The sequence below is a fragment of the Harpia harpyja genome, chromosome 6 (genome assembly GCF_026419915.1).
Source record: "Harpia harpyja isolate bHarHar1 chromosome 6, bHarHar1 primary haplotype, whole genome shotgun sequence".
NCBI classification, from domain to species: Eukaryota; Metazoa; Chordata; class Aves; order Accipitriformes; family Accipitridae; genus Harpia; species Harpia harpyja.
Genome location: NC_068945.1, coordinates 20,510,248 through 20,533,948, shown reverse-complemented (window position 1 = coordinate 20,533,948; position 23,701 = coordinate 20,510,248). Strand labels below are relative to the sequence as shown.

General features: G+C 39.6%; 1 protein-coding gene across 9 annotated transcripts in view; it reads left to right on the top strand.

Annotated features, from left to right (window-relative positions):
* DGKI (diacylglycerol kinase iota) overlaps nucleotides 1-23,701 on the top strand; it is a 226,140-nt gene that overhangs the window by 150,572 nt on the left and 51,867 nt on the right. For all 9 annotated transcript variants that reach the window (XM_052788831.1, XM_052788834.1, XM_052788829.1 and 6 more), the window contains 6 exons: nucleotides 1,928-2,028; nucleotides 12,902-12,981; nucleotides 14,685-14,729; nucleotides 19,930-19,999; nucleotides 21,524-21,564; nucleotides 23,162-23,289. In XM_052788831.1, the coding sequence (XP_052644791.1) occupies nucleotides 1,928-2,028; nucleotides 12,902-12,981; nucleotides 14,685-14,729; nucleotides 19,930-19,999; nucleotides 21,524-21,564; nucleotides 23,162-23,289 (465 nt within the window). The remainder of the gene's footprint in view (nucleotides 1-1,927; nucleotides 2,029-12,901; nucleotides 12,982-14,684; nucleotides 14,730-19,929; nucleotides 20,000-21,523; nucleotides 21,565-23,161; nucleotides 23,290-23,701) is intronic.

The window sequence follows — 23,701 nt, the reverse complement described above, 5'->3', positions numbered from 1 at the left end:
GAAAACAAAGAAGAAACTCTCAGACTCGGTGTGATTATGTTCTTGTTCCATCTATGTACCTTTCCCCTCCATTTGCAGGCACTCATCTTCTCTGGGTTGCTGAGCCAGCTGTAGAGCCTGCAGGTGGAGAATGCTGTTCTGTAGGATGACATAATGGCACCTGAGTTAAAGGTGCCTCCTGAAGCTGTGCTGGAAGTTACCATCCCAGGTGTCTGTCATCAAACTGCAAAACCTTGTCTTACATGTGGGCAGTTTGCTGTTATCTTGGGGCACTTTGACACAATAATCCCTGTCAGCACAGGGAAAACATTGGGTAGCCTATATGTTTCTGAGTGTGTCAGTCTTGCTGCCACTGATAAGTGCTTATGATTTCTTCTAAGTTATTCTTCATGTATCTTAGGTTCGTTTTCATCACTAATATAGAAACTCCTGTTCAGAACATGAACTGCTTCAGTGCGGCTCCTTCTATCATGTTGTCTTACACTCCAGTTTTGGAGGCACCTTCAATTCATTACCCTTTATCACTTTCTAGGCAAAGAGTATTTGTGCCAGTAAAGGGTTTTTTTTTAACTGGGACTTGATTTTCAATCTTTATTTTTATTCGTCCAGGTGTGACAGAGCTGTTTATACCAACAGAGAGAAAGCATGCAATAACCTAACACTGAAATAATTGCTAATTGCAATCCCAGTGGCTCTCTCAAGAGATGGCTGCAAACCATGTGTTCTGTTAGGTCTGCAGTATTTTCTAGGCAAAAAGAAAATTGCTCACTTCTTTAAAAAGAAAAAAAAAAATTACATTTGAGAGATGTGGCATGTCCTGCACTAGTGGTGCAAATGCTGTAGGTCAAATATTTTAAAAAGTGAGACCAAGAAAGAAGCAAACCTGTATATTTATGACAGTGTGCAGTATTTTGACTTTTAAAAGGCAGTGTGTGTGTGTTAGACAATAATACACTGGCAGAGTTCTGTTACTAACTAGGTTAAAACAGAGAAAATAGATGGTCTTTTGGTGGAAGCACAGAATGAAGAACCTACTTTTAACTGACACAGGGGCCAGTTCCTATACGACAGACATTTGCTATATGCCTTATAATACACAGGTTATCTATCTTTCTTTATAATTGGAAAATGCAAATGTGGTCAAGTTAATTTACATCGCTTTCAGCTAAACTTACAAAATCAAATAATAGGTTAAGGTAAGGTGGAAGCCAGCATGAAATCAAAACAAAGCTTTTCAGGAAAACTTTCTATCAATATATGGACACTTAAATTTATAGACAGGGACCCACTGAGTGTTTCAAAGTTATATAGACAGTTGAGGTATCTAAATCTGTCTGAAATCTGTAGAAATGAGGTTCCTGTACTGCTACTTGTTTTTGAAAGCCTTCCTGGGTTCTGTGTGTTGGACTCACTACTTTGGAAATCCAGTTCTTAGCCACATTTCTGTTGCCTGTTTCCCAGAACAGAGATGTTGAATGAAGATCCTTCAGGAATGAGGGTGGATGCTCTCATGAGCAGAGAAATGGTTGTCCTGAGAGAATTCCCAAGAAAGCATGTGTCTTGAACCACAGCTTGGCAGATCTACTGGCTGTGGTAGGGCCATAGGGATGTACAAAAAAGCAACCTGCAGAGCGGAGGGGTAGCTATATAGATTAGGCAACTCAGAAAAACTTTTGCAATTCCAACCCCACAGCCAGCAGATGGGATTCTTGATCTTGCTTATCATTTAAGGTGTAATGTCTATGTTGTTGTTCAGTGGCTAAGCATAATTTTAAATGCAGTGATGGGCCTGTGAGAAGTTGGCCCAGTTTTGAAGAGGCTTGCTCTTTTTCTTCTTTCAGAGAAGATTAAAATCACTTCGTATCCTGTTTTCAGTTTGCTCTTCCAAGGAACACTTCATCTAAGAAGCTTTCTTCTTTTCTTGCAGTCCTCATTCCATCCCAGATCGCCTGCGGATCAGAGTGAACAGGATTAATTTACAAGAATATGAGGGGCTACATTACGACAAGGAAAAACTCCGGGAAGCCTGTAAGTTGGAAGAAGCCAGATTGTAGCTGCTTTTGGTAGAACATTCTGTATAAATCTTACATTAACAGCCCCCCCCCCCTCCGCCAAACCAACAACAAAAAAAGTCCAGTCACAGGGTCAAGCATACATTTTGGGTGAGTCATGTGGAATGGATGTTCATCTATCTGTGCGTATACACATACATATCCTCTCTCCATATATACTCTCTCTATAAAGAGCATATATAGGTAATTCACCTGTTTTCTTACTTAACTATGCCTTCTGCAAGTTGATTTTATTTACTGTAAAGTAAGTGTTTTTCACACCTGTTGTTTTTTTATTCATGTCTTTCTGTTGGTTCTGCTGGGTTTCTACTAGTGTATGAAACTATTCCAGATTTTATGATTAGCATCAAATTTGAAACTGAATGGGGGACCATGATAAATTTGATATTGAGAATGTGCTCTGACCTTGAGTGTGGTTCAAATAAGTCCCTTCTTCTTTAACAGCCTTCAGTTTTCCACATAAGAGAATAATCACTGTTTTGTTTCCTCATGTAATAGTTTAATTGCCATGTTTGGGGGTAAGTCAAAAGCAGACAGCAGTTCCTTTGGCAACATTGATGATGACAATTCACACTTAAAAATGGAGTTCCTTTCCTTGGTGACATATGGAGTCATTAATCAATGAGGGACATGGCTGCTTGTGATAACAATTTAATAGTCTTGTTCATGCATCTGGCTCATTATTCATATTAAATTACAAGCATGACTGTTTGTTGTGCAACAAAGCTTCAGCTCCCTCTGTAATATAGAGCGCTCTGGTAATTACAGGATGACAATCCTTTTAATTGGTTTGCTTATCTTACTGTTGGAAGATAGTTAAACTGTTTCACTTTCACTCCTCTAGTCCCACCCCTCCTTATTCTCCCAGTTCACCAGCTTTCCTTCCAACAAAAGAACTGAAATGGCTTAAATTTTAATATAGGTCCTGACAGCCTTTTCTGAAGTTTCTGCTAGTGGATTTTGGTCATAGTTAAGGCAATCAAAGCCTTCATCACTGGACTGAGAAAAAATTTAACAGGATGAGGATTATGGCTCACTGGAGAAGAATTTGCTTCAAGTTTAAATTGAGAGTTTGACCTTCAGTAGACTTCAGGCCACATTGAACCCACATCTATCCGAACCTGTCAGAAACAATCTGTTTCATTTGATGGTTCTTCCTATGGTTTCCCATCTGAGGAGAACTATCCTCATCCAACATCACTATGGACGTACATTTTGTGTGTGTGTGTTTAGTATATGTTATGTAGTCCTTAAGAGCCATTTACATGCTCTGACACAAAATATACAACTTTTTACGTTATTGTAACTGCAGTTGTAAATGCATATTTATATTATTTGTCACCTGCAAACCCCCATAATAATAACAATATAAAAAATGCCAGAGAATTATCTAGCATCTCTGAGATTTGGTTTTAGATTTCACACGCATTTGATCACTTGCTGGATGTGTGCTTAAGAGCTTTTCATTCAAAAAGTAGATGTTTGTCCATCAAGAGATAAAATGATTGCTTTTGGACATTGGCAGGTCATTTGCAGTAAGACCCTTTTGTCTCTCTTTCAAGTTACTGCATGGCCAGCTTGATAATATAACATAGCTGGACTGGAGTATTCTTCCCAGACATTTTTCATGAAGTTGTTTTTCCTATCTGTCCTCCTTTAGCTGTCTCAGTAATGCTTGTGCGTGACTTTTTTTATATTAAAATATGAGAAAGCAAATAATAACCCCATCAACCTAAAACAAATCAGGAAAGATACCTCACCGTAACATTTCCAGATATTAGGAATGTCCTGTGTAAAGACATATAACTTACAGCATACACTGGTCATCAACCTACTTCTATAGGCATATAACTGAAGTGTCTCATATAAAAATTGTCCAGCCTTTAGTTTTCAGGAGGCTGATCTTGATTTGAGGATTTCTGGGTGATGCTAATTATGACTGAAGAAAATTATGTATGGGAAGAGAAGTGCTCCCAAAACAGTCAGAAACCAAACTGTTTCAAATCTTCTAGCCAGCTCCTTGAATTTCATGAAGTAAAAAATGGAAAATCTCTGTGGTTCACTGAGCATAGACCTAACGTCCAAGTTTTCCTGTGACTTACTGCAAGACGCTTGCAGCTTTTATGAGGCATAGCCAGTCATCAAGCTGCATGGTTACACTAGAAGACTACATAACTTAAGTTTTTATGAGGAAAGAAGCTGGAAAATAATGTAAATCTTCCTTTTAAGAAAAGTAGATACCCATTTTAATTGCATTTCTGACAAAGCTAATGGGATAAATTTTAAATGGTTTTCTGGTGGCAGATCTATGGATTGGTGCCTGCCTGGCTCTCTCATATGCTGAATACTTATATGAAATAAGCGTGCTGTCTACGTCCTCATCAGCAAATCGTTTCATGGAGCATTGCCACTAAAAGTTACTTGGCGAAAGGGAGAAGAGGGAAGTGCTGAGGGGAGGAGAAGCGATTCTCATTTCTTTACCAAAGAAAGTGATGGGGGGGAAAAGGAGTGGAAATAAATAAATTTCCATGGCAGGTGAATAACTGAATTTTTGGCAGTCTGAATTAAAAAATTAAATGCAGATAATTCCTGTGCATTAGCAAAATACAAGAGCACTTGTATCGGGTCTTGTTTCTACAAGGCCTGTTACTGTAAGTGGGGTTAGCTTCTTTCAATGCGACTGTAGCTCTCAGGTGCATGGATGTCTCACTAGATGCTTGCAAGAGGCTCAATTTACATATCTGTCCAGGCTTTGGCAGAATACCTACAACTTAATTCCAAAATACTATACTTAATATCCATTCCCTACCCACAAGGATTAAAAGCATTTTTACCTCCCTAAATAATTGGGAAACCAAACCAGAATCCCACAGCAATCTGAACAGGAAAAGGAAGCCAGTTAATGAGTTATCCCTGAAGGAAAAAGAGCAAAGAATCTATTATGGGTTTTGCCTGTTACATATCTCCATAATAGAGTTTTGAAAGCTCTGACATCAGTGTAATAATCTGGATCATTTAAACTCACAGTAAATACATTTCACTCCCCTTGTTCACTTGAAATACTGATTTGATTCTATCAACTACTTCACCTAAAATTGCACTTCCCGACATATAACAGCTCGTCATACAAACTGTTCCATGAAGATTAATCTTCACTCTGCTGAAGGTAGACACCTCATTTTGAAAGCCTCCTGAGCAATTAAAGAATGTAATTTTGTCCTCTGAAGGGCATGACTGTTCTTAGCCCATTCTCCTTCTGTTGCTATCTACTTTTGTCACTGCAACTGACATTTAACCAAGATGCTGTTTCTGAATTGTCCCTTTTTTCCCCTCCCTGTGCTCCTTCTGTTCTCCTTTGTTCTTTCTTCTGTCAACGTCTCAGTATTGTCTGTGGGATGATTGATGATGGTAAAGGATGCTTATTGATCCTTCAGTGAGGAGGGGTGAATGCTTCCATGTACCCTTTTAAGAAAGGGATATATGTTGGCATTTTAGTTAAGTTGTAATGTTCTTCGCTGTAAATGTAGTTGTCGTCTTTAACATCTCCCTATACGTGCCCCAAGCACTTGTCACCCTAATCACCAGTTTCACCACCTTCTGCCCGATGTGATAATTGTACCCTGACCATAACCAAGACTATCATACTCAAAAAGTGAGTTGGATTGATGTTTCTATATGGACAGAACTTAGTTCTGTCTCTCTTGCCTGCATATCTTCTGTGCACTCTCTCTGATTTCCTGTTATTGCAGGAAAGTGTGATCCAAAGCAGCATTGTGGGGGAACAATTGAGTTATTTTCAAAATAGCAAAATCTTTGTTTATGACACCCTATTTTCTCCTTTCCAATGTTACTAAGAAATTCCTGACAATGGGGGTATATGCAGAAAGCAATTGTATTTAAAAAAAAAAAAAAACAACAACAAACCAACCAACCATAAACTTGTTAGTGACCAAGTGGTCTTCAACCCTTCTTAGTCCTTCCTGCCAACACCATTGTAGATTTGCACCATGAAGATGGAGCGGTGAAATGGCTCACCATCAGCAGCAACTGCACAGTTGTGGGGGTTTTTTTTAATAGAATATGCCAGTTCTTACTGCCCTTAACTTGTTTTTTTTTATATGCCCTAGCCATGGAGAACAATCTTAGTTTGCTCAATACCACTAAGATTAAGGAGGAATCATAGGAGACTGCAGTGGTGGCAGTATCAGAAATAACTCTCAGCTCTGTAACAGCTCTGGGTCTCCCACACTGTCTTTTACACAGAGGCAGCTGTGCCTTATCTCCTCTTGAATAAAATGACACACTAAATTAAAAAGCAGTCTTTGAAGAAAACTTAGTTCCATGTGTATAACAACTGAAATATCTGTAATCTAACAATCCTTTTCTTTGCAGCTTCCTTGCTTTGAGGGGGCTGAGGGGGAGTGGGGAGTGGTGTAACATGATGTGATGTTAACCTCAAATTCCTGTCTGTCTCTGATTATATCTAGGCAGATGTCTATAATGCATGTGTCCCTACCTTTAATTTCTGGTGTCATCCTAGCAGTTCTTATCAGGTACATGCAATGACAAGCTTGTGAGCCATACGTGTACATATCCTGAATGATGATATTGTAGCTTCCTCATACAGCAATGCACTTAGCACAGTTTGAGAATCCTTGATTTATTAAATGTATTCTGACTCTTTAAAGCTCAGTGATATGGTAGGTGAAGTTAATTTGGAGATTATTCCATGTGGTTTTGAGCAACTAGCTAAATAAGAAAAGGTCAACACTGAGGACTTGATATTTGCATCCTGAATATTCATAATGTAAAGGGCAGAGTGGAACACAGGATCTCCTGCTAGATGGTATGATGAGGGAAACCTGAATTAGCAGATGGAGTCAGTACTGGGGAGATTAGTCACTGAAGGAAATGTGCTCATGTTGGGAAGCAACTTTGATCTGGATGGATTTAGGTGAGATGGGTTGTATAGCTACAAACCTCTTCTATCCTGTAAAGCTGGCCATTTATTTGTCAGGAGGTCTCTTAGGGGACATGGTAGCTTATCTGTAGAAGCTCTGTAAAAGGCAGCATTACCTACAGACTGTCTACTAAATTTCACTCTGCTTAAAAATCACTGCCTTGCTCTAACAGCTTTGTTTTCTCACTATGTGTTGTGTAGATATTAGCTAATTCATGCATTTCTCTGTCACAGTGATTTAATAAGATCTGAAACTGAGAGGGTTGGATGGGTTGATTAAAGTCACCCAGCAAGATGAAACCTAGAGGGTTAGAAGTCAGTAGTGAGTTAAATATTGGAAACTCTGCTGCCACTGTGCTCCCGGATTCTCATGCTGGTGTATACAGATGCAGACCACTGGAAAATGTTTGTAACTGAAACAGAAATGACAAAAACAAAGAGGAAGTTGCCAAAGGCATTGCTTGTGTCAAAGGAAATATCTCTTTTTGCCTTTTGATACATGAAACCTTGTGGGTTTTGTCCAGACAGCTCAGTGAATTACATGTCTCACTTTGACACCCACATAGACACACACACACACTTTGGAAGATTAGAAAGACACAGGAGTCCAACAGAAGAAAAAACAGGATGTGGTCAGATAATTAAAGGTAGTAGCACAATGAATATACATACAGGTGCTGAAATAGGCAACTTAAATCTTGGCTTTTTCTAACTTCAAGCTCTTGATTTTGTAGTCATAGTAACATTTATTTAACAGGGTATGTCATTGCCTAGGTTTGGTGGAAGGAGTAAATCCAAACCATTGATATCTCATCTCATTTCATTGAATTACAGAATCATAGAATGGTTTGGGTTGGAAGGGCTTTTAAAGATCATCTAGTTCCAACCCCCTGCCATGGGCAGGGACACCTTCCACTAGACCAGGTTGCTCAAAGCCCCATCCAACCTGGCCTTGAACACTTCCAGTCATGGGACATCCACAGCTTCTCTGGGCAACCTGATCCACTGCCTCAGCACTCTCATTGTAAAGAATTTCTTCCTTATATCTAATCTAAATCTACCCTCTCTTGACACCACATGGGGCATATCTACATTCAACATAGTCCTCTGCCTTTTGAGCTAGTGGGGAAACTGTCACCTGTAAATTTGCCATTTCCTTTAAACTAGAAGAGAAGGACAGTATTCCAAATAGATATAAATATGTATTTACCCTAGACGAATGAGGAGACACAAGAATATTAAGTTCCATTTCAGACTTTTCAGGAAATCAAGTGATAGTTTGTCTTTCTGGTATAGACTTTTCTGTGAGAATTTTCTGTGCATATTCTACTTCTCCCATTTCCTTTTCTTATCACTTTTCTGATTTCCTTTTACCTTTTCAGTCCTGGTTGTCCCCTTTGGCTATCTCATCCCACAGTCATCCTTCCTGCCTGTCTTAGTCTGTTTCTGCAGATCTCACAGCTCAAGTTCCTGTTCTTTTTCTTAATCCTAAATCATTATTCATTTTTCAGCCAGACCTCTTCTTTCGGCTCTTAGTCCCAATATCCATTCCCTGCAAGTTTCAATTCCCAGCTCTTCATAGATTTCTTTCTATAACCTGTTCCCTTTTGTGTGGTGTTTGGGACAAGTTCTGTCTTCATTTGACTTGGACGGCTTCTTCCTCTTTGTGGCAAGGTATTGGAGAAGTCACTGAGAGCCTAGAGGGGATGACCACCTTCTCAAACGTGGTCTGGTTTAGTCTGATAACCTCCACTGTGTTTTGCGTCCTGATGTGAGGATTTTAAAAGTGGATCACTAGTGCTAAGAAAACTAGCAACCAACAAACCTAAGGAGGCTTAGTTTTTGTCAGTGTAATAAACAAAGGGATCTGAAGAGATACACGGCTTAGATTTGTGTGGTAAGAAAATCCTTTTCCACAAACTCAGTTGTATTAAAACCATACTAGGAAAGCCAAACCTCCTAATATAAACGTCTGAATATTTTAGAATTCCCTCCCAAGAATTTACTTGGTCCTTCATGTTCCTAATATCAGCGGAAACCTCTCAGGAAAATGACATTCTTATAACATCTTCAGTAGTGAAGATCCCTTATTTGCTACATGAAACATTTACAGACTAATGTCTAATCTCCCCAGTCCCCTGAGGTATGTCAGACTCAGAATGAGTTTTCCTGGCATTCACATCTACCTTAATGATCTGTCTTGAGGCTGTTTTGTTTGGGATTTGAGTGCGTTAATCATGGCGTTTAGATCACAGATTGAATCCTTTCATAACAATAAATGGGGAAGTTAATTGAATTTTATTTTTTCTTCATGGTGCCATATGCAGTATAGTCAGGCTTCTTCCATTTGTATCCTCAATACTGTTAAAGAGTTCACTAGCTTTAGGTATTCAGCATAACAGGCAGTTAATAGGTGGAAGAGTTATTTGCTGTTTATAAATTCTGTAGCTAATTTCATGAGGACTTAAGAAATCATGACTAATCTTGCAGTTAATTAGAGCATCATGCTAGCCATACTGCTGCATCTACCCAACCCTCCTTCTGCCGATACTCTATTTTGGTTAGAGTTGCTAGGAACAAAAAGCTTTCTGCAGTACTTGTTCAGAATGAGAAGCAACTGTCTGCCTGTCTCATCTCCTAGGGTTCTTGCACTGCTGCTCGTTACTGCAGCATTAAAGTCTGTATCCACAGCTCCCTGGACAAAGTCTTTTTCATCTTTCAGGGAACACAAAGAAACGGAGCTGGATGCAAGTGGCCAGAAGAGCATTTTTTTGGGGAGAAAAAATGTCTGGCACTTCAGTGCTGTGGCTTGGCTCATGATCTGAGACTATCCCTTATTTTTGGCATATTCCCATGTGTGGATATATCCATGTATTCACAGGAGAGGACAGTATGCGGGTATATGGGAAAGTTGCTCTGCAGTGCCTGTGCTCTTAATATAAGACTTTGTCATCCCATCTCTCACCTGGCATATCTAGTAACCACTGTGTCCCACAGCACCATTCTGTGCTGTCCACATCCTCATCCACACAGGGCCATTCAGAAAAAATAGAAGCTCCTTTACTCTTGGATGAAAGTGTCCACAATGATTGAATGCCATGCGTGTTAACTTCAGGCCTTTAACTGCTTTATCATAACTTAATTTATTTTGCTCCTATTGCACAGCATTGCCCTGTATTTAGAATAAGAAACAATCCCATAGTTTCAATCCCATTACCAGTCATTAAAGATTTGCTTTTGTTTTCAAACAGCAGCTATTGTGAAGCACTTAGAAAATCTTGGCTGCATTGTGCATACTTACTGTGGTTTATGATAAAAATGAGAGCTGGGAACATTTTCCTTGCTGAAAGCTACATGGATCTTGCAAAAAACCAACCAACCAAAAAAAACCCAAACCAAAAAACCCACAAAAAATTCTAAACAAAAAAACCTTTGGCAAGCAACATTTTAGCATATACTGTAGTGTTATCCAGTAATGACTTAAAAGACTTTTCAAATGAGCATGAACCATATGGAATGGAAAAACTTGAGACCCATCTCACGCACCTTATCCCTTTAGCTAGCCATTGACCCAAAAAGCCATAAATAATGATAATTCAGATTTTCCAGGCAGCAAAAGCTGCACATTTCTTTTTAAGGACAAAGTTACCCAGCCCAGAATTCCAAAGTCATTCTATGACCACTAAGAATAGATGGGACATAATTTAATTAAATCTGTGAATCATGACTTTCTTCTTCACTCGTTAGATAAGGCCCATAAATGTCACCACTAAGCTATCTATTGCATATTAGTGTTTTCTTTTCAGACATTTCGGTGGATTTCTTTAGAACTCCAAATGTTCGTAAGGTCCTTCTCCTTTGGGTTGTCAGGAATGGTGATAGTTAAGGATTTAGTTTCTGTGTTAGCTGCATTGTTTCAGCAGGTCAAAACTCACATCCCCATTAAGTGCACATACTCCTCCATGAAGGAAGGAATTCAACAGAAGAGAGACAAAATCTGTGGTGACAGTTTATGAGCTAGTGGTGTAGCTCCCTAGTGCTCTGTAGCTATTGGAGGTGTAGTCGTGTCTGCTGCAATCCGCTTTTCAGTGCTATAAATGAATTTAAAAAACGCTTCTTTCAGTAAGGGCTGCAGAGGGATCTGCTGAATTGAAACTAGATAGTCATTAAGTACTCTCTACAAAGAGCTTAAGGGTCTCCTGTCAGAGCAGGTTAAGCAATAATAAACACTAAGCAAAGAGAATCAGTCTGTAACCCAGAGCATCGGAGCGCGTAAAGCAAACCTCGTGATTGACCCTCCTTCCACTCACTTGTCTCTCAGTCTCTGTTCTTTAATGAAAAAATCTGGGAGGTCGCAATGAGCACGGTTCCCTTCTGGCCTTTCTGAAATGTGCGGGTGAATTGGCATCACGGTTGGATGTCGGTGTTGCTTCAGGAGAAGTGCGAGCTCTTCCCTTCTTCCCTAGCCTTCCTGCCTATCCCTTCTTTATGTTCTTGTTTCTCCCTCCAGCTTTTTTGACCCTGCTTCTGGTTTTCCCAGGTCGCTAGCTGTTCTGCTGTCCCAATTGCTTTCCAAACACGATGCTGGCAGTATTGATGTGTCCCAAGAGCCCTGCGCTGGCTTCTGAGGGCCGTAGTGACCTTGACTGCCGTAGGTGCTCCCCTACTCTCCTCCCTGAAACCTCTGAGCTTCTCTTTCTGCTTCTAGCCTTGGTGGGCCACAAAAATATGAGCCATGTCCCCCATTATCTTTTAGTGCTGTCTTGTTCTCTTATCAGAATGAAGAGCTTCTTGGTAGATAAATATCTCCCCTTTTTAATCAACTTCTTTTGAATAAAGGAGGGGCTGCAGCACAGTTGTTTTTTCTGTTTATCTCAGAACTGTCAGTGACTTTATGTTGTTTCTTGTTATCCAGTTACCAAAATTGTTTATGAATTGATATTCTCCTCTCCTTCTGGAATACTTCATATGAGGATTTAAATCTCTTTCCTGCTGCTCCCCTACTTTTTGGGGCCATTGTTTGATTAAAGACCCTCCAGGGAGAAAAAAAGAACTTAATTCAGTGATTCAGTTTTAGAAAACCAGGTACTCAAGAGTTTTCACGTGTTTTCTTTTTATTTAATGAGGTCTTACTAGGTAGCTCTCTTGGTACCTTCCTTGTGGACTCGCATATACTTTTTTCTCTTTTGTTCTTTTTGTGGGTTTGTTTTGGGGTTTTTTTAGCTGCAAGAACAGAATGGCTGTGGAAACCTAAATCCCCTGTTATTGAAAATGCTGCCCTCAGCTGAGGGGAATTACTTGCTGTATTTTCACAAGTTCTTTTTTTCTCTGTGAGAAAATATGGAGATGTTATGTCAGTTTTGTGTGTAGATGGAATAATGTCTGGTTTGATTTGAAAGCAGCCTTACATCAAAATAACATGGTGCTGGACAGTTTTCTCTGAAATCAGGCTGTGACTTTCACTACTTTAAATAATTTTTGTAGACTTTTTAGAGTTCTGAAAATGAAATATCACTCTCTTATTTCAATGTATAAGAGCACCCCCCTAAACTCTTGTTCTGGGGTATGTTCCTTTCTTTGCAGCTAATAATTGATGTTGACATCAGACAATGAAGTCCACAGTTTAACTGAATCTGTTCTAGCTTCTTTGGTATGAAAGATGGTTGAAAACTGAAATTTTCGATAATTATAAGTGGGTGAAACTAACCATGAATAATATCTTCCTGCTTTTAAATTACTGTTAAGATTTAGATAGTAGCAAGCTTTTGCGAGGACATTAAAAAAACACAAAAACTGAAGCATATTGCAAATCTTTTAGAGTTCAAGAGACTTCAGTTAATGAGGTTTTTCTTTGGTTTTGATTTTCCAGCCATTCCCCTAGGAATTATAGTTGTACGAGGAGATTGTGACTTGGAGACCTGTCGTATGTACATTGACCGTCTACAAGAGGTCAGTTTTTTGTGAATTCGGGTATCATTTATTAATCTATATTATGCTTCTTTTGGTTCTGAGTGCAGAGGTCTAACAGATGCAACAGCTATATGTTAGGAGTATTGCAATTTGCCTACCACTGAAAACAAAACTTTAGAGTTGTGATATGACAATAAAAGCAGGAGTAGCACTGAAAAATATTTTCTAAAGAGGAAATGAAAAGTTATACTGGTTCCTTTTAAACGATAACAGAATTGACGTAGATGGCTGTGTTTACTTCTCCTTGAATTGGAATGGAATACCAGGACTCTCCACATACCTTGCTGAAATTACATAAGTTATTGATTAGAAATTGTGTTATGTAAGGATAAACATCATGGTATTTGAGTGGGTGTAATTATGCAAATGTTATTCTCTAATAGTGTCATGGAGTAATCTGAGATACCAATAAACACTACAAATATCAACTAGATATTTCCAAATACAGAGAAGTGTATGCTCATGCGCTAATAATAATGTTGCTATTATAGTCTTGAACACCTTGCCTCAGGAGAGTTCATTCTACAATACAGTCTGGAAAATGGAGACTCTAAATGCCTCATAATCTGAATAATTTTAAGTGTGTATGCCTTTAGTGATAAAACTAATGGATTTTCATTAACATATGGTCTCTGACTGTTTTTAATCTTTCACTGATCTCTTTCAACAACATTTCCAAGTGTGAGGACATTATGAAGGTTTCTAAATAGGTGGTCCAATTTACGTAGGAGCTATGAACCTTCATTTCTGAACATTCAGACCTGAGGTGTGGCTAGTATTATCAGACATAAACCCATATTTTAAGGTCATGCATATTTGAAGTATCCGGTGATGGAAAATTCCATTGAAATAATTGTGACGATGTTCTCAGCGGATTAAAAATGTGATCTCATACTGAGCTCAGGCAACTTAATGGCCAGTATTGGGTGGCAAGTAGTTGTACAGCCCTGGAGGAAGCACACCCAGAAGGTCTGGTTGAACTACCCAGAGTGGTTGTGGAGGAACTGTGTTTCTCTGACCTTTTGCAGGGTTTGTACTACTTTTTTTGTGTGTGCTTGATTTGGCTCAGACCCATTGGCTGGGAGTGAAGGTGCCAAGGTTTTCTGCACTCTGCCAACTCGCATGCCAACTGGGGAGCTGTGGTCTGTAGGCCAGGCTTTTTGGTAGGCTATGTCATGAGCTAAATCTATATGACAAAATCTCTGTTAAAATAAATCAGATTCCTGAACCCTACTAAATATCAGGGTCATTCTGATATGACTCCCCTGACATGAGGTTATCTTAAAAAAGGAAGAACTGCCAGTGGTTTTCTTTAGTGCATTAATTACTCAGAAATATTTGCAAAACACATTTATAGATTTTAGCATCTTTTCTTTCATTTTTTTGCTGATACTCTAAAGTTAGATAGTTTTCATGGAACAAATAGGTCTGTGATATGGTAAAGATCCATTAACGTAATTTCTATATTTTTAAAACCATTTTTTGACCAAATGCATGCAAATCTAAACTTTAAGTGAGCTTTCCATAACTATTCTGTAGTGTTTGTTTCATATGCTTAAAACCAGTGAGAAATCCTTGCAAAATTATCTGTTTGCCAAACCACTTCAGATAGTAGAACTGCAAACCACTCTTGTTGCTTTAATTTTTTTTCATCATGTCTGTGTCTTTCATCCTCCTGCTAGGACCTACAGTCGGTAACTTCTACTACACAGAGAGTTCATTACCAGGTAAGACAAGCTTTCCTTTTAGTATCAGAACAAAAAGAGGCTTAACAACATGGACTGCACTCTTTGCATTTGAACCCAGGTTTTCTTTTTTGTTGGGTACCCGTATGTTAGATGAATTTCTGTTTATAGTTTACCCTCAAATGTTGGAGGTTCGTTCTGCTTTCCCTCAGACAATCCTTTTCCTTGCAAACCTTATGGAATCATCTTTAAAATTAGCACAGCATGATGATGCGAGTGGTATTGCAATAGCAGTGCCTTGCATATTGAAGTGAATGAGAGAATGTGCCCTGTAGGACAAATGGCAAAAGTAAAATTGTTTCTCTGTCTAACTGAAAAATAACATATTATATTGCATATTGCTTTATTTATTGCATGTTGCATTTATTGCTGTAGTGATAAAGTCTATCACTGAGAAAAAAGATATGCTAGCAGGTCTAACCTTTTAATAGTTCTGTGCACCACAGTCATCTATCTACCTTTAGTTTAACATAATCTTCAGAGTAGTTTTTTAATCCATCCTGGGCACAAATGTGTCTTTTGCAGGTTCTAGTTTTAAGTGGCTAGTTTTTAAAATTGGTCTCTCTGTGCATTTTACAACTTTATTCTACAATTAATGCAATATCGAACTTGCCTCTACAGTTGGAAGTATTATTCAAGAATGCATATTTCTCTCAGTAAAACATTGCCCTGCACAGTGCTTAAATTGTGAGTAAACTAACTCAGACTAACTCTGACTCCTGAGCTGATCTGACATTAGCGCAGAGACTTGACACAAACCATGGTCAGTTGACACAGCACCTAGGATCAAAAGACAAGTTTGCACAGTGTTGATAGCCTTTTCCTAGATTTAACAACGCAATTCTTGTTGGGATCAGCAGGAACAAGTTCACTGAGAAAGCGTACAGAGGTCCAGCTGACTGGAACCCATTGTGGTGAAATTGCAGATAATTCTTGGGGCATAATGATTACCTGGGTGATACAGAATTCCAGTTTGGCAAAAATGCCTGTAAATGTGTTGAATGCAGAAAGACACTATGAGAAAATGCAATTTGGCATGTTTTCCTGGAATTGCCATCTTCATACCAGTTCATGGTTTGTTTCTGCATTTCCCTGTCCAATTTTAACCTCGTATTTTTGACATTTGTATCATTCATTGCCCCGGAACTGAGTTTTACAGCAGTGTTATAGTGTCTAGTGAATTGGCTAATAAAACAGCATGTATTATTCTGTTCCACTCATTATAAATTAACCTGGAGCTGACTGCTCCATGCATAGGAAACTGCCTGAGGTAAAATGAAGAACTAAATCTGCGTGTATGGGGAGGGCCAAAACAGAGTATGAAATGCCAGAAATCAGTCCATCCTTGGCTTTAACCTCTGCAGTTATAGCAGTATATAAATTAATTGCCTAGCCATCTTCTCTAGTGTATGTCGGTGTGAAATCCCTAACATACTATCGATTTTTTATGATGCTCCATTTTGAATGTACCCCCCTCTGTGTTTGTCTTCAGTACTTGTTTATCCTGGAGTCTTCAAACAGCGGTTTATTCTCAGTGGGTCATTTCTACAAACTGTCTTGTTAGGTTAATTTGAGGTTTGTTCCATGTTTGTTGGTATCCCTCTACATATTACAGAAAGGAGAAGCAGCAGGGTATAAAGGGCATGAATAAGGCACTTGAGTTGATGGAACTGTCTTCCTACCTCACTAATAAGGTGTCATGGGTACTTTTAGGTCTCATAAATGCAGTTCTCTTGCTTGATTCCTCTGCAGCTCAAAACATGGGGAGTCAGCAGAAACATCAGCAAGCCCAGGTGCAAATGAGAAAAATGATGCTGGAGTTGTTTTTCATTCTGTTTTGTTTCTCTAATAAGTTTAATGCTCATAAAATATCATTCTCATGGGCCTGAGACTTCCCAAGCTAGTTCTGCAGTTGAACTGTAATGAAGTCTTGGAAGGATCATATCACAATATGCAATTTGTGACTTGAATTTACATTTACCATCATTATCCCTATCTTCATTTACCCAGCATTATGTACTCTGCTAGGTCTGAGAAGTTTTACTCATTTCTCTTTGTATCATCTACCTTTTTAGTATGCACTGTTATCTTTGGATGTTTTCTTCCTTTTGTTCTTTGTATCCCAGTCCTCAATTTTCCACAAATAGTGGAGTAAATATTAAGATACATAAAGCTTTGTGCATGCAGATACATAGACATTAGCAAACCCAGTGGATTTCAGAAAACCCTTGACTGTCCCACATACACCTCAGTTGTGATACAAGAAAACCTAAATATCCCACAACTCCATAAGCCCATATTAGAGAAAGGCATAAGCATATCTTAAACCTGATGCTTAAACCACTGGGATATGTCATTTTGTCCCCATGTGCAGAAATAGTTCACTTTATGGAAAGTTACGCTGTCATTGTTTTCCTCTCTCCTGTAATGCACAGAGGTTGGAGACAAAAACCTGTACAGGAGAGCAAGGTTTATGGGATCAAGTAAGATCTTTCAGTCTATATATGGGAGAGAATTGAGGCTGTTGTATTTTTGTCAGGATGGCTATAGATGCAGGTATCATGCATCAGAAGATGTATATGTATATATATATTTTTGTAGTCAAGCAAAGTTTGTATGTTGCTGCAGTAACATTTCAGACAAGATCTGTTGTCAGGACTGTAGCCAAACTCCAGGGCACTGAGGAGACAACAGACGAGTTGTCTGGAGCTGTCTTTGCTTTTCTGTCCTGGATAACCAGTAAGAAAATGCAATCAGCTAATAAGATGAATCTTACAAACACTGTTATGATACCAAATGAAATTAATAACATTTTGTAGCAGCATCATGCCAGCCACTGATATGCATTCACCTGGCTGAGAAGTGAAGGTCCATCAAAATGCAAAATGCTAATCATTATCAGAGCTGCTTGAAAACAATACATAGTGCACGCAGGTACCCTGCCGACGAGGAAGCTGGGGAAGCTAAGAACTTGTGTGTATCTGTACAACATCAGCATGACCTCATTTTTTCTCAGGTGGCTGAAAAAGTGTCAGATATCTTTATGTAAATCGAAGAGCAATGACTGACTCTTAACATATGAGAACATTGTTTGCTCTGTAACAAATTTGGAAATTGTTTTACCCAGTCAGACTGAAATGACAACTTCCTTCAGCATTCTTTGAGGTTTTCCCAAGGTTGAAGAAAGCAAGCTGCTTCTTCCCCATGGTCTTACTGACACATGTCTGGACAGTCTGGGGAATTGAACTGATGAAACTCTCATTTTTCAGTTGATATATTCTTTATTTTTTCTTAACTTTTTCTCACACATGGCTACTGAGATAAATATTTTAGAAATAAGTCAGATTTGCAAAACGGTAAGGTAAATTGCTGAGAAATATCTATTACTTCTAGGTTTTCTTAATGATATAACCACTAGGCAGCAAAAGCAGAGGAAAATATATAGGAAACTGCAAACCTTTGAGAATCTGTATGAATGTTGCAGATGTGTTGGGCATGTTTGATACACCATAAACTTCCATTTTAACTCTGTGTTGGTGTTTCTGCACTTTCCCTCTTCTTGTATATAAAGCAGCCTTGCTTTCCTCCTTCAAACCATTCACGTGGTGCCACCTGCCTGAGGGAATGGTGGGGTTTGTGTCACTTGGAGTGTCTCAGGCTGGGTGCTTTTCTAAAAGGCCTGCTGTAGCTCAGGCTGGAGTGGTAGATTCCTGTGTTACGCTAGGGATTAAGTGTTCATAGCCCTGTTGTCCCTTCTGGCTGAAAACCCATGATTATTTGGAATCTCTTTTTGGAACTCGCTCTTTCAGCCAGCCTTTACTTTCTGGTGTTGGACCTTCAAACAACTACTGACCTGATATAACTGTACAATTCCCAATATGAAAATCGTTGGTCCTGCATCCTGCTGTCAGGAAAGGTGCTGGGCTTCTGTGTGATATTCTGAGAAGTCCCAATGAGATATCATTATATCCTGGTCTGTTTTTACCAATCTATGTCCATGTTATGAATATATGTACATATACATTACTCACATTCTGTTTTCTATGCAGAGTAATACTTTTCTCAGAGGTACCTTTCCACCCCATTGCTTCTACTTTTTCTTTTCTTGCCTTGTGCTTTTGGTATACCACTCTGTAGTCTGTTGTCTGAAGGAGGAGTAAAGTTTAATCTTGAGCTAGTATGTGCCTGAATTTACATCATTTGCAGATGTGCTGATTTTACTGCTTAAGATGTAAATGAGGATAGAATCTGGCTCTATACAAATTTTGGGTGGGTGCCCGAGATCCATGCTGTTGTGTTTTGTCCTGTGCAAATCTATTTATGTTTAAACGTTGTGTCCCAGTGACTAGGAAGTTGGCTGGCCATCTGCTGGCAGCATGAAGTAGAGCCATGACCACCCTCTGCTTTCTGAGATCCCTTTTGCCTCTCCAGCTCAGTGAGAGCTGAAAAATCAAGGGGACAGCCTGTTTGACTCCTTGGTGCGTACAGGTCGGGAAGAAGGCCTGTTCCTGAAATAACATCCATCAGTTCCCAAGGAGCCTGTCTTTTTAGCCAGAACAGGAGGATGTTGATGTAGGATGTCTGTTTGCTTGGCCGATGGTGGTCCCCAGGTCTGTGCTCTCTGTACTCTGGGTGTAGCAAAAACCATTTTTCACCCTGATGTGCATTTGGGTCACGCCAGGGACAGGCAAAGTGGGCAATTGCTTTGAGTGGCAGATCAGTACAGGTGGGAAAGAGTGTAAAAATACTGAGCTAGAATAAAGCAAGGTGACAGGCACACAAGAAACAAAAATAGTAATTAGAGTTCATGGCTGTTGTCCAATATTGATGCGTATCTTTTTGACCTCTTTCACGTGTCTCTATTCCTGTGTCCCCACAAATAAGGGGGTCTGTAGACAGCTGAGAAAGCTGGTTTTGATGCAGAGCTTTTTGATACTGCTGGGCTGAAGAGAAGGAGACAGCCAAGGATGTGGCTGAAGGTAACCATGTCAGTTTACTCTCTTCTATATTACAGTCAAGCTCTGACGTCAGTGAGGAGCAAATCCAGTGGGTTTGGGCTATGTAGGTTTTGCACATTGTGCAAAGTCAGTAGAGCAAAATGAAAAAAGCAGACACTAGAAAATAGTTATTTTAAGAGAAAAAAATCTGTTACTTTTTTATGTCGTTTCCTTGCCCTATCCAGGACCAGGAAAGCTCTTTCCCCAGAGTACTTTCTGTTCAGAGGCTATCTCCTAGATGGTGCTTCCTAGATGGTAAGTGCATCTCCCTTCTCTTGTGTCTAGCACGCAGCTTGCTTCTGGTGCGCATGTAAAGGATAGTGCATCTGAGAGTATTACCATGGAGGGGTAACTGTTCCTTCTTGTTATACTGAGCAGGCAAAAAAGGAGCTGCATGCTCCCCTTCCCTTCTGAAAACTGAAACAAACCCTTCACCTAGCAATCAAAACATCTGTTGTAGCATTGTCACCCCAAGGAGGCATGTTCTTCTAAGGGTGCTTAGAGGTTTGGTTTACTAGTGTCTCTGCTGTGATGAGCAGCACTTACTGCATGGCAGTGCCTGGACTCAGAGTGCAGCTGGTTGTGGCAACACGCTGCTGCTGGAAAGGCTGCGTTCTTCACTCTGGTATCTCTAAGTGCTATAGTGTTTAGGTACTATAGTGTTTAGGTGATGGAAATGTACCTTCCTTTCCCTGTAAGAGTTCACTTCATGTAACTCCCTGGAGACCTGCACTTGTATTTGACCCAGACTTTGTCAAAGCAGACGGCTTATCTGGGCTTTACATCAGGCTCCAGAGCACTGGAATTAGCAGCTAAAATGGATGGCATCTGCTTTTGCAAAAGCTTCAGCATGGGGAGACTGAAATTTTTATTGTTCTAAACAAAACCAATTTCTCCTTGGCAATTTCTAATCACTCTTCCTTGTCTCTCATGAGGGAAATTGATAAAAAACATATTGAGAATCTGTTTGGGTTTGGGGGAAAGCTGGGTGGGTAGATGCATTCAGTTTTTATCTTTAGGGATTTGATATTCCCTTGCAGTGCCAAAACCTACAATGCTTACATCACTCCATTCTTGTGTCCAAACTCCAGAATGAACGAATCTGATTTCACTGGCCAAACTAAATGCAAAGCAGAAACAAAAAAATCGCATGTGATGAAGTATGTTGTAGGTGATAAAATACTTCTGGGTTTTGTAATATAAATTATTTGGCAGTGACGAGATTCCATGTTAGGTGCTTTATTAGTTAATCTCCCCTATTTTCATGTGTTTTTCACGAGTAGCATAAATTTTCCTTGAGTGTATTAGTAATTCAGGGTGAATATCTGTGGCCATGCATTTGATTTACAAAGAGCTTCCAAGCATGTTATTGTTCTTTAGATTCAGAATTTGAATTAATCCTATTAGACCCATCAATTTTATTATATGCTTGCTATACACTCATCGGAACAATGCAGCTTTTTCTGTCACATATTTTAATGTAATCAATTCTTCTTATAAGCATGAAATCCATTTTATATGTTTTTAAAAATATTTATTTCAAGTTAATAATTTCAGTGAATATTGTTTTGTTAAGCCTCACCTTTAAATTCACCATTTAATGGGATAGGAATATGGACATAATGAATGAATCAGATTATGTTCTTGTGAAACCACTGTGACTTCACTGACACAGAGGTTGTCTTACGTGGTGGTGATGTTAGCTCAGCCCATCTTGTCCATGCAGTTCTGCTCAGACCATTTTCTTCACTGCAGCTCTGTTGTTTCTCTGTCTTGCAGCAACTTCTGCTGATCGTTTTTACCGCATTGACAGATCTCAGGTAAATCTTTATTTGGTTACTGTTTCTATAGGTTTTTTTTTTTTATTTTCAAATCTATGTCAAATGCAGTTTAAAATGAATTATCTGCTGTTCCTCCTGTAAAATGCTACTGATGTCTCATGAAAAGTAGAGAAAAAATTCTGGGCCATTTTTTTAGTTGATGTAATTCTCATAATTTCACTGAACTTTTTTATCTGCTGACCATCTGCCCTTCTGTTTACTACCAATCTGATGTACAGATCAGAATTTTCTACATTTGTCATCCTTATCAAGTCTTACTAAGGGCATCTGTGTGGCAGCAGAGTATTTGAGTTTATACCTTTACTGGTGCTTTTAGTCTCCAGAAGTCTTGATCCCGTGTGTGTGACATGGAATAGCTATGGAAATTAAGGTGATGTTACAAGTTGAGAATTATGAACAGGGCTGTATCAAATATTCCCAAGGAACCCCAAAACAGCGTGTAGCTCCATTGGATTCAAACCTGTGGTATAGATTTGACAATCTGAATATATTTTCTAAAAGACACTTTGAAAATTTTACAGAGCTTTTGGTGTTTCTGATTTGTAGGCAAAACAGGCCAATAAGTGGCTCAGCATTAAGTGCAAACTGTTGATTTCACACAGTGGTCATTTGTATCTAGTCCTCCTGAGAACTGTGTAAGCTGTTTCTGGATCACATGAACACATGACTGTTTCCTAGCAAAAGCAGCTGGTGGTTTAGTTCAAGCAGAAGGAGCTGTGGCTTTACTTCAGAGGTCCCAGGTTCAGGGTCTGCGTGTAGCCACCATGGGAATTCTTTGCACACAGTCATATAAATGCTTTGATCAAGTCATACTTTAACATTTGGAAAGCAAGGGTGAAGAAGATGCTGCTACAGGTTAAACTGGGCAATGTGACTCTGTTTGGCTTATTCTGCATTTCTTTAATGCTTGACTCTGTACAAGTGGTCATCTTTCCCTCCTACTCCTTTTCCCTGTGTTTCTGTGGGAAAAGATCAATACTGTGTGATGGTCCCAGTGCACAAACGGTGGGAAGTTTCCTGCCCATTTGCCTGTGTAGACAGGCCTGCTCACACTCGGTGGTTTTTGAAGGACAATGAGCCTTCAGTGACAATAACAAAAAAGAGGGACTGAGAAAGAGAGCTTTGGTAACAGAGATGTGAAACCAGAATGTAAAAGCAATAGATGTCTGGGACAGTATCCCCAAACAATGAAAATTTCTGTCAGCCATTATCAGAGGGCAAGACCTTAAGTGTTGGTCCTCATTTCGAAAGGCAAACCTCAGCTTTTGGGTAGACCTCCATTTTTCAGCTGAATGACATAGAGTCATTCAGTAGCAGCCTTTTAAGTGTTGCTGTGAGTGTGAACCTTGCTGGTTGGGAATCTTGTTTTGCTTGAAATTGATGAAGTATTTATTGGTGACTTCAGCAGCATTGGGTTTAGTGTGTGTGTATCTGTATGCGCTTAAATAAATACACAGTCGCATGAATGCTCTTCAGAGACCCTGACGTGCACCCAGCTTTCCTATAGCCAGCTGGGTGCTCTGAGAGACCAGCGATGCTGCAGGTTCATTATTTGTTCCTTGTATCACTTCACCAGGAACATTTGCACTTTGTGACGGAAATTTCGCAGGACGAGATTTTTATTTTGGACCCAGAGCTGGTAATGTCACAGCAGGTGGGGACGCCACCAGGAATGCCTGATCTGGTAGTGGAGCAGGCCTCTGGGTGAGTGGAGCTGGCATCTGGCTTTCAGCAGCTGTATTAGAGTTGGGCATCTCTTTTCTGGTCCCCTTTTCTGAAGGATTGGGAGATGTGGGAGGGCAGATCTTAAGTGGGGAGCTGGGGACAGGATCAGATGCAGCCACGGTAGTGACAGAAGGACAGTGGAATAATATCTACTGCGTTAGGCATCCTGGAGCATGCAGCAGGACTAATGTACTTCGGCACTTTTCAACCTCCTCGCACCCCCGACTGTATCTGCCCCGCCATAAATCTGTATCAATCGAGTTAAACCCCTTCTCTGCACGGTGAGGGCTCTGATACCACTGTATAAGGGCCTGAAGCCCTTTGTGCTTAAGAACTATGGTGAAACATCTTTGTTTCTTCTCGTCCTCTGGGCAGACCAGAAATGCTCCTA